Source organism: Schistocerca americana, chromosome 1, assembly GCF_021461395.2.
Source record: "Schistocerca americana isolate TAMUIC-IGC-003095 chromosome 1, iqSchAmer2.1, whole genome shotgun sequence".
Classification (NCBI taxonomy): domain Eukaryota; kingdom Metazoa; phylum Arthropoda; class Insecta; order Orthoptera; family Acrididae; genus Schistocerca; species Schistocerca americana.
The window spans coordinates 840,588,067-840,601,240 of NC_060119.1; the positions used below are offsets into that span (position 1 = coordinate 840,588,067).

The following is a 13,174-nucleotide window of genomic DNA, read 5'->3' on the forward strand; positions in this document are numbered from 1 at the left end:
CCACAAAGCACTCTTCTTGACACTTATGAGCAGTGGGATGGTGTGGAAATGGGAGAGAGCTTTTAAAGATGGCCATATAAACGTACATGATGAGGAACGAAGTGGGTGACCTTCAGTCATTACTGACGATTTGGTGCAGAAAGTTGATGAAAAAGTGAGAGAGAACTGACACTTTATGATTTCAGTGTTGTGTGATGAGTTTCCTCAAGTGTCAGAAGTGTGCTTTTTGCAGTTGCTACAGAATGTTTAAATGACGGAAAGTTGTGTTTAGGCAGCAGATTTCTATGAGAATGGTATTACACGCTGGTTACACAATACAATGAGAGGCTTAATATTGGTGGGAATTATGTAGAAAAGTAGATTAAAACACAGGCTTTCATGTAAAAATAAAATTACTAAGTACAGTGTTTTATTTTTATTTCAAAACTGTACTTAAATGAATTACCTCTTAACTTTTTCTTCCCTATATGTCTTTGTTGAGTCTTCACAGAACTTCTGTTGTTCTGTCTTCACTTTCATTTCTTGAATTTCCGACCCATTTTCAGCTTGGATGTTATTGGTTTTCTGCTTTCTATCATTTTTGTTCTACCTTTAGAATTTTTCTAGGTGCTCTGTTCCACCTGTTCTTTCTTCTCTTCCTGACATGCCTTTTCCTGTTCATCCTGATCTTCATTTTCCCATTTTCATTCCTCTGCTTGTTGATCGTTCTCATGTTTTCATTCCTCTTTGATTTACTTTCACTTCTTTTATAGACATGGCCACCTTTTTCTCCTGTTCTTTCTGTCTCGTAAAATTATTGAGTATTGTAGCAATGCAGTGTGATTCTTTTTGAACTAATAATGCTTTCAAAAATCTAGTGATGTGTGCAACCATGAGTTTTCTGCAAATCATAATTCCTGTGAACTCCGATTCATTTCTACTTTATTGCCCTTATTTAAGTGTCTTGGTTACTATATGTATTAGTACTAATACTTGGCTGCTTTAAAGACAGTAGCTTCACAGAAATGTGTGTAATATTCTTTTGACCACAAGCAGTCTACAATAAAATTTCTGAAGTCCTGCACAATAGTGCACTTCAAATATATTGCTCGGACTTGTGACATTTTTGCAGGTCTTTGGCAATGATGCACTACTCTGATTTTTTTGGTGCTACTACCATGCAGTATCACATCCTGGTGTCTCTTTTTGTGCTCAAAAAACTGTTACCACTTCTTTAAGTCTACGGTGTCATTTGCCTAATGGGAAGACACATAGTAACTGGAAACAACGGTGAGAAGATTTTCAAATATATATATATATATCTTTTGAACTTAAACTCTTACTCAGAATATTCATTCATCTTTTTTGTATCACAGAATTAATTTTATCGATTTTTTTTATTCTGATACAGTTATATCACACATGAACAAAACATCCACTTGAGACCCAGAGTACAGCTTCTTTTATGGTATATCAGCCACTGCCACAACAGTAGAAAGCTCCGAGCATATCTGTCCTAAAAATTCTGGACCTGTGAGGTCAATTGATGCTGTGCTTCAACTGTCTGGAAAGTCAGAAATCAGAATGAGTTACAAATATAGCTTGTTACGAACAAATTCTCCACCAAACAATGCAAACCACAGAAAAAACCAAATTAGCTGAACTGAAGTTGAAATAGAGCCTACATTTTTACATAGTGCAAATAATTAAGCTGTGTAATTATGAAGCAGAAGGTGTCCTGTGTGTGTGTGTGTGTGTGTGTGTGTGTGTGTGTGTGTGTGTAAAATGTAAATGTTGAGGAACAGCAGCTTTGGTCACATGTGAATGTGTAAATTGTGTACAACTGTTTTTACACTTTGCATTTTATGAGAGGAGACCACCCACACAAAGAAAAATTCCTCTAAGGTTCCAGGTCCTCCTAACTTGAGCAGAGTAGTTACGGAAAGAGTCTTTGTTAGGAAAGCTACTTATCATTCGAAGACTACTTTATAATCTTTGTACTAGCTGTCCTTCAGAAAACATCCACAGTGCATATTCTTCTGAAGTCTATGTTAATTGTGATCTTAGAATTGACTTCGTTTTCTTACTTTTTAAAAATTCTAGAACTTTAAAAATTTAAAATCTGATAACATTTTATTTGTGCTTATGCTTTTAAGGCATTATTTTAAAAACTTGCATACAGTAAACACATAGTAAGTTGTTATCCACTCCGCTTCACAATGGCCTTAGTACCCCCCCCCCCCCCCCCCTTTTTCCTCATTTCCTGTAACCCTCTCTTCCATAATCCATATATAAATAGCACACGGCAGAATTTTAATTTTAGTCTCACTTAACATGTGCTGATGTGATGGATTCATTCACAGTTTATAAGATTTTATAATGTTTCAGAATGCTTAACTGGAATTGTTATGTATCTTGACAAAGCTTTTAATGAATTAATCACATCTAAAGGTGGCAGTCAAGTGCTGAAAATGGTAATGTGAACATAGTAAATTTTAAGCTGTCTTGGGCATAGTAAATTATTATATAGATGTTTTAAAGCTCACATACCTTGATCTGGCAACAAGTCAATTTTTTAAAAAATTCTCTCATGCATCACATTCCTCTTTCTTCACTGTACAGTGTGTTTCTAAATTCACATTTGCTCTTTGAGGTCTGTAATATGGACAAGTACATATTATTTTGAATACGAACTCTTGTCCTATAACATATGGTTTCCATCCTGCAGTAACAAAAGGGTAAAATAATGTATTCTAGTCTCTCACATCTACTTTGTGATTCTGCAATATTAATTCATTGTGAATTTCTTAATTGTCACATATACAACCAGTTGATGTGATAACAATGCCCATTACTAAAGGACAGTCGAAGCAGACAGTATAACTGTGTGACATTTTATACTTGCTATTGTATCATTTACTGACTTTCAACATACTCTTCTACTGCTATACCTGGATGAGAATAACAAACTAAGTAAGACTAGTTATATATGAGATAGATATCATAGCAACTTCCAGTCATAGACTGTACTGCATTCCTACTCTTATTCTGTTTACGGTTGATGTATGACTCTGCTTCCTCAGGTAGTGGTTAATGCAGTCAGTTGTAGACAACACTTGCAGCTGGGAAAGTAAATGTTGTGATTCATTTTCATTGTGTAATTCATTTCTTTGTCCAACATATTTATTATGCACAGCAGATTGTTGGAAGTTAACAGCAAAAGTGTGCAGAAAAATGTTGTGGTTATTACAAACACAAAAAGTGAACATAATAATGCATATTAACAGGAACCAATTGAAAATAATCGGTATGGAACTGTGTACCTATTGATGCCACAGCCTTCTTCTGTGTGTGAGTAATGAAGAAGCAACAGTGTCATCTTTTCCCGTTCTCGACTGCTCCAGTATCAAACACTTTGTTATTCTAATTCAGCTGTACAATGGTCATTATAGTGGCATGCACATAACAAGGTGCATGGTGGGACTGCATGCAGTGGAAAGGAGCATTGTACCACGTGACACTACAGCCATTACTGCCATTCTGCTGCCTCTGCCTGTAGAATGTGCTTTGGGGTGTACATAAAACATTTGGTGTTGATTTTCGAGTTAGTTTACGTATGATGAGAGTACTTATGGGTGGTATAAAGCAAATACAAAAGTATTATATTAAAAAGCAGCAGCGATAGTTTTTCTGAGCATATAAATTGTACAAGGGGGAATCAGAAGCAGAAATAGCGACTCAGTCCAGCATTCACCGCTGTGTTGCTGGTTACCAGGGTAGCCAGTGGCTGGAGTGTGAAGCATGGGACAATGACAGAGAACACACTGGGAGTACTGTGAAGTATTCTTCATCTCTTTCTGTGCAGAGTGTATCATGCAGTCACTTTCTTCCATGCACACAACTTTAGAATGGGGCATTGCTACCAAGTTAGCTTAATGGTTGTAATTGTAATGATTACCAAGGTTGAAATTATTGTTACTCTTTCATCCAAAAGAAGAGTGAGATAAATTACTTCATTTGTTCCTGTAGCATGGAAATGATCCTTTCCAGACATGAGTTTCCGTTCAATATGATATATTCTCAGCCTCCAGTAGAAGCACTCAAAATGAGTAATGAGAATTAATGAGGGCATCTTGCATTCTTACTGTATTTCTTTTCAAACCATTCCCAATCACACATACCAACCATCCAAAGATTTTCTTTGATTTTTCATGTATTTTGTACATAACATGAGCAGCCTTTGGCTACAGCAGAGTGTACAAGCCAGGTCGTTCACATTTAATCTGTATGTGTAAATGGGTGTTAGAAAGCAAAAACTCAGAGAAAAAGATTAAGAATAAAAAATATTGTGTTATTACTTAATTTACATTGTTTATGACAAAGTACAGTTTTAAATTTATTTATATTCTAGCATGCACATCTCATCTTACTTTTCATTGTTTCAACATTATTATTGGGTTTTATTTGCCTGTGAACTGCTTTGTGTGTTTGTAAAATATACTGATAAGCCAAAACATTATGACTGCTGCTCACTGCGACTTTGTATGCAGCCTGGTGGTGTTGCAGGCACGTGACACAATAACAAAAGTACGCAAGTGGAGCAGACACGGACAAGGGATCACCCTAGCAAAAGATATGGGCTGCAAATGGGGAAATCCATTGAGATAAGCAACTTTGACAAAGGGCAGATTATTATTATGCAGAGTTAGTGAATGAGTATCTTGAAAATGACAAATCTGGTCAAATGTTCACATACTAGTATTGTGAGTATTTATGGAAAGAGATAGAAGAACAGTGAAACTACCACTAGGTGCTAAATGCTTGGACATCCATGACTCTTCACAGAACATGGGTTTCAGATGCTTGTCTGCTCTGTAAAATAGGATAGATGATGATCTGTGGCATTTCTGCTGAAAGAGCACAATTCTAGTGCACACAACAAGTGTTTTGGAGCACGCCATTCATCGTACATTGTTAACGTGGGGCTCTGCAGCAGACCACGCATATGTATTCACAAGTTGACCTTATTACATTGTCAGTTATGATTGCAGTGGGCGTGGGACCATTGGGATTCGACTGTCAATCAATGGAAATGTGTTGGCTCTTCAGGTGAATCATATATTTACTATATTAGGTCAGCGGTTGTCTCCACAAATGCCATCATTGAAATGAACAGCAGCCTGAAATATGCAGTGTACCATGGACTCAGGCTAATGGGAGCAGTATTATGCTATGGGAGACATTCTCCTGCCCTTGCATGGGACCTGTGGTAGTAATCGAAGACATGCTGATGACTGCAAACACCTGCACCCCTTTGTGTTTGATGTCTTCTCTGACTGTGATGTCCTCTTTCAGCGGTATAATTGTCCATGTCTTGGAGCCTGAAACATGCTACAACAGTTTTAGGAGCACTGTAGTGAACTCACATTGATGTCTCGGTGACCAAATTTGCATGGTGTAAATACTACGGAACCTATGTTGGTTGTATCGGGCAACATTACCATGTACACAAATCAGAGGCCCATTATTTACACGAATTACATGACTTGTGTGTAGACATGTAATGCCGCATACCTCCCCAAACCTACCAACAAACTGTTGAATCCCTGATACAAAGGATCAGTGATGTATTTTGTTCCAAAGCAGACAAACAAGCTATTAAGCAGATGGATGCAATGCTTTGGCTCATCAGTGTATATTTGTTTATTCTTATGAATGTGTGTAAAGTGATTCTGTTTTTTTGTGTGTGTATTCTGGTGTTTCATGTTTTCTGTGTGTAAAACAAGGGATACTCACTGATAAACAGGTGGCATTCATTCAAATATACTGGTAAAGATTTACACGAAATGCTGGAATTATATACACAAAACAGAACAACTTGCATACATAAGAATAAAAGTAATGTATTTTCCAAACAACTTGCCCATTATATTATGTATACATATTTTTTTCCATTTTTTTAAAGCCCACTTGTGTTCTCCCAGTTGAGCATATTTTTATTTATTCTTCTTCCATTATACCCTGTAAACGTCTATATTTGTATCTAATAAATTTACTTTATTAGTTGCATGCTGTCACATGATTCAAAACTGCGGTGTGATATTGTGGACCTTTATTACACTCTTTATGGAACTCGTCGGCCTGTGTGCCTGCCCATACCTGAGCTTGCCTCGGTCCTCACAGTAAAGCCTGAAAAAAAAAGTAGTCCTGTTATGGAGAAAGAGGTAAAACCCATTTTCTGCCAATGCTTTTTATATTTTGTGTGGCTTGTATTATAAGGATATCTTGTTTCAAAATGAGCACTCTGTGTATCTTTTTTAATATCATTAATTTGCCTGTTGTTGGTTCATTCAGTAAAATTCTGATACTAAATATGGCTATTGTACTTTGAAATTGTGTTTGCCAATAAATTTACCTGTTGTTTGGTTACCATGGTGCACAGAATATATGGATGTTTAAACAGGTAAAACTACCGATACAGACTGTACCATTTGTGATGGGAGGTGTACTAGAAACACCACACCCTACTGGAGTGAAACGCAAAAGTTCATCTCCTATGAGAGAAACAGAGGTATTGACAGATGATAATCTTGGATTGGTCACTGTAGAAATTGTTTCTGGAGAAGAAGGGAGCAAAGTTCGAGTGAAGGTAATAGTAAAAGATTCATGTATTTTCTTTTATTTAAAACAGTAAGGACATATCTAAGCATTCCTTTCTTTTGTCTAAAGCTTTATAAAGAAATTTAATTAAAATAATTTTATGGTTCTGCAAGAGTTGGGTAGCAACCTATCATGCAATGACCATCCCATTCCAGACCTCACATGCTAGCTTTTATGTTCCTATTGTAGGGATACAAATGTTATTTAGAAACCATTTTTAAAAAAATTCTCATTGGGGGAACATGACACTAAGTGCATGACAGCTATTTCCACATAACAGCTTACAGTAAGTTATATAACCTTGTAAGGCATGTACTGCCTCACAAATTGTAAGATGAATCTTTGGTGAAACCATAGTGTCTTGCTAATTGTCACCCTACTGCATTATCATTTTTGCCTTATTGAAAAGCAACTTGATGGATCTCAGTTAATGATTTCTAAGCATCAAAGTATAGAGATGCGGAACTCTTTTTGAATAAGTTACCTCTGCTTGATTATGTTCTCCACCTGGGTGACCAGGAAAAATTCACCCAGGGAGAAGATGTATAGTCCTTGGAGGTCACTTTGCATTTCTGTGAACTCTGAAGCAAACTTTCAGTTCTCTTTCATACCTGTATGCAAACAGTTTCTTTTTTGGCGCATGTTTATGTTGAATCTCTGTTTGCAAATTGTAAACATATTTTGGTACTCTTTTAGCATTCCTATAGGCCTGTTGTTTGTTGCTGTAGCAAACTCGTTTAATTGCATGATTTCCACCATCATACAACTAATTACTACCCCACTAGCAGCAAGATAGTGTAACACTGGTACAATATGATAAGAGCAGCACTTATGTGCCACAATACAATCTGAACAGTGGCACAACTGTTAACGTCATTTGGTCTCCATACCACAGTCTTGCAGGATATTGGTACATCATCTGCTGAAATGGTCTACAGGGAAACACTATGGCTTCTGTCAGAATTTTTAATGCTACGACAATTCCCCTCTGCACAGGAACTGCTGTTTCTACTGTAATAGGTGAAACATCTAATCTCCAAGCTTCATCCTACACTGACATCCCGCCACAGAGAAAGCAACGTTTTTCTCCATGAAGACTTACAAAAGTGTTCAGATATAATGTTGAAGAAAGATGTTATTCACACCCCACTTCAATTGCCTTACACCTGCTCTTACCAAGTTTTAGCATATTCTAAAAATCCTGTACAGCAGTGAACTGACACCCGTGTTGCTTGAAAGGGTAAAACTGGTGTACCTGGCAACCTGCCAGTTCAGTGCTATTCCCATTCACCTCCTTATGTAATGAGCAACATCATTGAACTGCAGACAGCAACAATGGTAATGCCAACATCACCTAGCCAGGCCAGCCTTCAAGTTCCACATCTTCTGATGCGTGTTGGTGCATGTGTTGGTGAACACATTGCATGTCATTGACTTTTAGTTTCCTTTGGTACGTATGCAAACAGTCTCTTGTTTGGTGCGAGTTAATGACAAGTAAAATAAATTTTGGTTCTCATTTAGCATTCTTATATGTGTGCTGTTTATTATTGTAACATTACTCACATATGATCACAAAATTGAATATTTTAAGTACTTAATTGAGTGGTCTGTTCTTCTGCCATTCTTATTCACTTTTAAACATATCAAAATAGTTTGAAATCACAATAAGCATTGCCACAACCTCCACTCCTGCAACCAGCAGTGCTATCTTCACCACCAGCAAGTGAGAGAGAACAAAAACAATAATAATCTTTCATGAATCCAACATAATCCATATTTAAAAGTAATCATAATGCATGTATGCCGGCATATACCAAAGTCCCTGTGAGTGTGGGAAGACTTATATCGGACAAACAGTACGCACCATCGAAGATCGTTGCTGAGAACATCAAAGGCACACTCGACTGAAATATCCAAATAAGTCGGCGGTAGCAGAGAACTGTTTGTCCGAGAAACATGAAATGGATTATGAGCGTACCAAGATCCTGGTTCAGACCTCTAAATATTGGGACAGCGTTATAAGGGAGGCTATCGAAATTCGCACCAGGGAAGATCTTATCAACCGTGATTGCGGCTACAATCTCAGCAAGGCTTGGGATATGGCATTGAATGTAATTGAGAAGACTCTCAGCAAGAAGTATGAACTGGCGGCCAGGGTGGACGTAGCAAGCACATTGACGCTATGACAGATTCCGACGCCCACGTCTTCGCGACCGCCGGCGTGCGGGCGCGGGTGGCGAAGAGAGCGGCCCGCGGGGGGAGGGGATTTAAATCGGCCGCCTGCCCTTAGGAGCTCAGTTCGTCAGCGCACCTAACGATGGCGACATGCCTGATCGCCGAAATATTGTGCCCGTTGGACACTATGAACCGGCAGTATACCCGTGGACTGTTCAAGCATGAAAGTTGTTGTTAACAATCCATTTCAGTTTGAAGGTAACAGAGATATTTACAAATACAACACTAGAAGAAAAAATAATTAGTGCATTCCAGTCATTCATTAATATGATTCATAGAACTGGCTATATAACATCAGGTTTGTTAATAATCTATTCATCACTCATCTCTCCCTTTACAATCAGATATTACAGTCTAACCCGTTTTTGCCATGACCCCAAATAAATGATAACATTGCACAAAAGTAGCAATATTATTTTTACATTTAGTACACAATTTTATCCTCAGAATAAATCAGATATTTTTATGTTCAAATATATATTTTGGTGTTATGTAACTTTGAAAATGTATTCCAAGCTTTAAGTAGTTGAATGGCTTTCATTGTTGTTATAAACTGTTTATCAGTTCTATTGTATTTTACGTATTATTTGCCTATATCTAATCCTCTTTTGTATCATAAACCAGAAAATTCCCTAGAAATTTATCTGAAAATGATTCCAAGTTTAGAACTGACATAGGAGTAACAGCTGACAATACAATGCATGTTTGATGTTTCTATGAAACAACACTAATGAATAGTTTTCTTTGATACTTTGTTGTCTGTACCCTGAGAATCATTTTTCAAATCATAATACTAAACAGATGTCATGACAGAGTGTGGTAATTGTTATGTCACTGAAAGAGGAACTCTCCAATCTTGTATCTCTGTATGATGTAGTTTGTTGGCAGAAAGTAAGAGAAAATATTGCATGTAATTCATGTAGAAACTCATTTCACATTTTTCAATTTGCAAAAATCCTGTATGGTATGACTGCAGCAATTCTTTTGAGCAGAATTCTTGAAGATTCAAATTGTTTATACAAGTATACTTGCATTTTGTGTGCCCATCTTTTAGTAAATCATCTCATGGTAAATTACAATTGTAACAATAAGGGCTGTTGACTTTAGGTAGTTAGAAAATAACTGATTTAACTTTGCCTGGCTGTGGAATGTGTCCCAATATTAGTCAGCTGTGCCCAATAAATTATTTATGGTGCAACAGATGTTACCAGTGATGTGTGGTTGTTGGTACTGTTGCTGCTGTTATCATTGTCTTCTGTCTTACGATTGCTTTGATGCATTTGAGCCTCCTTACTGCAGTCAAGCTTTGGTCTTCCTCTGTAATTTGCGCCCTCACACTACACTACATTACAACATTGATGACTCCTTAATGCCTCAGGACATGTTCTATAAAACAATCCTGTCTTTTAGTAAAGTTGTACCATAAATTTCTTTTCTTTCCTGTTTGATTTGGTATCCCCTCATTATTTATCTGATCTACTCATCTATTCATCAGCATTGTTGTGTATTAACAGATTTCTCATTTTCAGAACATTTCATTGCTGTCCGCCCCCAGTAGCTGAGCGGTCAGCGCGACAGACTGTCAATCCTAAGGGCCCGGGTTCAATTCCCGGCTGGGTCGGAGATTTTCTCCGCTCAGGGACTGGGTGTTGTGTTGTCCTAATCATCATCATTTCATCCCCATCGACGCGCAAGTCGCCGAAGTGGCGTCAAATCGAAAGACTTACACCAGGCGAGCGGTCTACCCGATGGGAGGCCCTCGTCACACGCCATTTCATTGCTGTTGCCAGTCTGCATTTTGTATCCTCCCTACCTCGGCCATCTTCAGGTGTTTTGCTGTGCCAATAACAAAACTTATCTACTTCTTTTAGTGGCTTTATTTAATCTTTGTTGATATTCATCTTACAACCCAGTTTTGTAACATTATGTTATGTACCTGTGGTAATATGCGGTCAATAGCAGCACTTCTGTCGAATCTGACTGAAAAGTGGTTTCTGAAGTAGGCTATTTTAAATAATAGGATCTGCACCAGTTTGCAGTTCAAACACTTTAATTGAACTGTGATGTTGAATAACCTACACATTATGGTCAGATATTGTGTCATCAAACATAGTTTATGCACAGATGAAATTAGTCACATACTGCACTTGGTTGATGTCCTATAATGACAATAGTTCGAGAGCAGTAGCCTAACATAGACATAATTGAACACAATAATTAACATGTAGTCAATAAATCATTAACATGCTGCCTAATTACACTGTCCTTCCAAGTAGGTAGTAATATCATAACGAATGCACTATGCACAGTAAGTATAATTTGAAAATAACACAGTTCACGGTCCATGACTATTGTCACAGTTTGCAGAATGCATTATTGAAGATTAACAAAGTTCATGAGATTAATTGCAAGTTCACAATCAGTCATTAAAAACAGTCACTGAATTACAGAATGATCTGGATGCAAAAGTTAGATAAAACTCTGCACCTTCTGCAGACTGACTAAAATTACTTCTGAAATTTTCCTTTTATAAGTTTGCAATAATTAAAATTACATTCAGCTATTGTTACTTGCTATATTTCCATTTGTTACAGTTAAAGATTTCCATTTCTGAATAACTGAATAGTGGAATAAGATTTGTTTTGACTGTGGACTATTAGATAAAATAATAATTTCCATTAAATTATGTTAGCTAGCTTTGCGAAAAAATGGAATTCTGTTTCAGAAACAATGCTTTAACTGTGAATGCTAATTACTCTGTTACTAAATGTGTTCAAAAGTTACTATGATATTTTCAACATTAGCTATGTAATTGCTTCATTTGTGTTCATATATTTTTGATTTACTTTATCGGGATGTTTGTTATTGGGTGTGTGTTTACACATGAACAATCATAATAAAGTGTATGTTACTGGTATTCGTGATCATCATGGTTTTGGCAAAAGGAATGTAATAAATACTAAAGTTAAGTTAGAAAAGCCTGTGGCAATATTTGAGATATTTGGTACTGTGTAAATCATAAAAATAACACTATCAAAGATAAAAATGGTGGTAGGAAGAAAAACATAACGGGGAGAAAGAATCCCGTGTTTAGTTACAGTTTCAAGGTGGCATCCATTCTGACCAAATGCTCTTGCAAGTCCATCTGTGACAGAATTATAATGTGATTGGAAAACCACAAAAATTTAATTTCTTCTGCCTGAACTTTAATCCTCTCTCCAAATTTCTTCTTGGTTTCCTTTATTTCTTGCTCAGTCTACAGATTGGATAATATCAGCTATGCAGGCTATAACCCTGTCTCATTATCTTGTCAGTTACTGCTTCTCTTTCATGTTCTTTGTGCTATGTAATTGCTTCATTTGTGTTCATATATTTTTGATTTACTTTATCAGGATGTTTGTTATTGGGTGTGTGTTTACACATGAACAATCATAATAAAGTGTATTTACTGGTATTCGTGATCATCATGGTTTTGGCGATGTGGCTTGTGTACAGATCGTAGATAACCTTCTCCTTCCTGTATTTTATCCTTGCTACCCTCTGAACTTCAAAAAGTCATTCCAGTTTACACTGTTAAAAGCCACCTACAAATGCTCTGAACGTGGGTTTACATTTTTTTCAGTGTGTCTTGTATGATAAGTATTCCCTCACATTTTCCTACAGTCCTCCGGAACCCAAACTGATCTTCTCTGGGGTCAGGTTTTACCAGTTTTATCAGTCTTTTGTAAGTAATGTGTGTCATTATTTTGCAACCATAACTTATTAAACTGATGGTTTAGTAATATTCACAATGGTCAGCACCTGCTTTCTTTGAAACTGGAATTATTACATTCCTCTTGAAGTGTGATGATATTTCACCTTGCTTATATATTTTGCATACTAGGTGGATTATTTTTACCAGGAATCTTACTGATTCTGAGACAATGTCTTCTGTTCCAGGTGCCTTTTTTTTCAGCTTAAAACTTAAGTGCTCTGTTAAATTCTTCTCATAACATCGGATCTCTTATCTCACCTTCATTTACTTTCTTTTTTGTTTACATAATGTTGTCTTCAAGTTCATTTCCTTTGTGTAGCTCTTCTATATGTTCATTATTTCCACTTTCATCCTTCACTTCTTCACTGCTGCTGGCTTGCCATCTGCCCTCTTAATGTTCATACAGATACATCTTTTTCCCCAAAATTTTCTTTAATTTTCCTGCAGGCAGCATCTAACTTCCCTTGGGTCATTCATTCTTCTACAAATTTGTATTTCTTTGCTAGCCTTAACTGTTGTGACATTTTGTAGTTCCTGCCAATCTCT

General features: G+C 36.8%; 1 protein-coding gene across 1 annotated transcript in view; it reads left to right on the forward strand.

Annotated features, from left to right (window-relative positions):
* LOC124613240 (transcription initiation factor TFIID subunit 2) overlaps window positions 1-13,174 on the forward strand; it is a 116,167-nt gene that overhangs the window by 85,221 nt on the left and 17,772 nt on the right. The window contains exons 16-17 of the mRNA XM_047141921.1: window positions 6,044-6,203; window positions 6,443-6,628. Coding sequence (XP_046997877.1) covers window positions 6,044-6,203; window positions 6,443-6,628 — 346 coding nt within the window. The remainder of the gene's footprint in view (window positions 1-6,043; window positions 6,204-6,442; window positions 6,629-13,174) is intronic.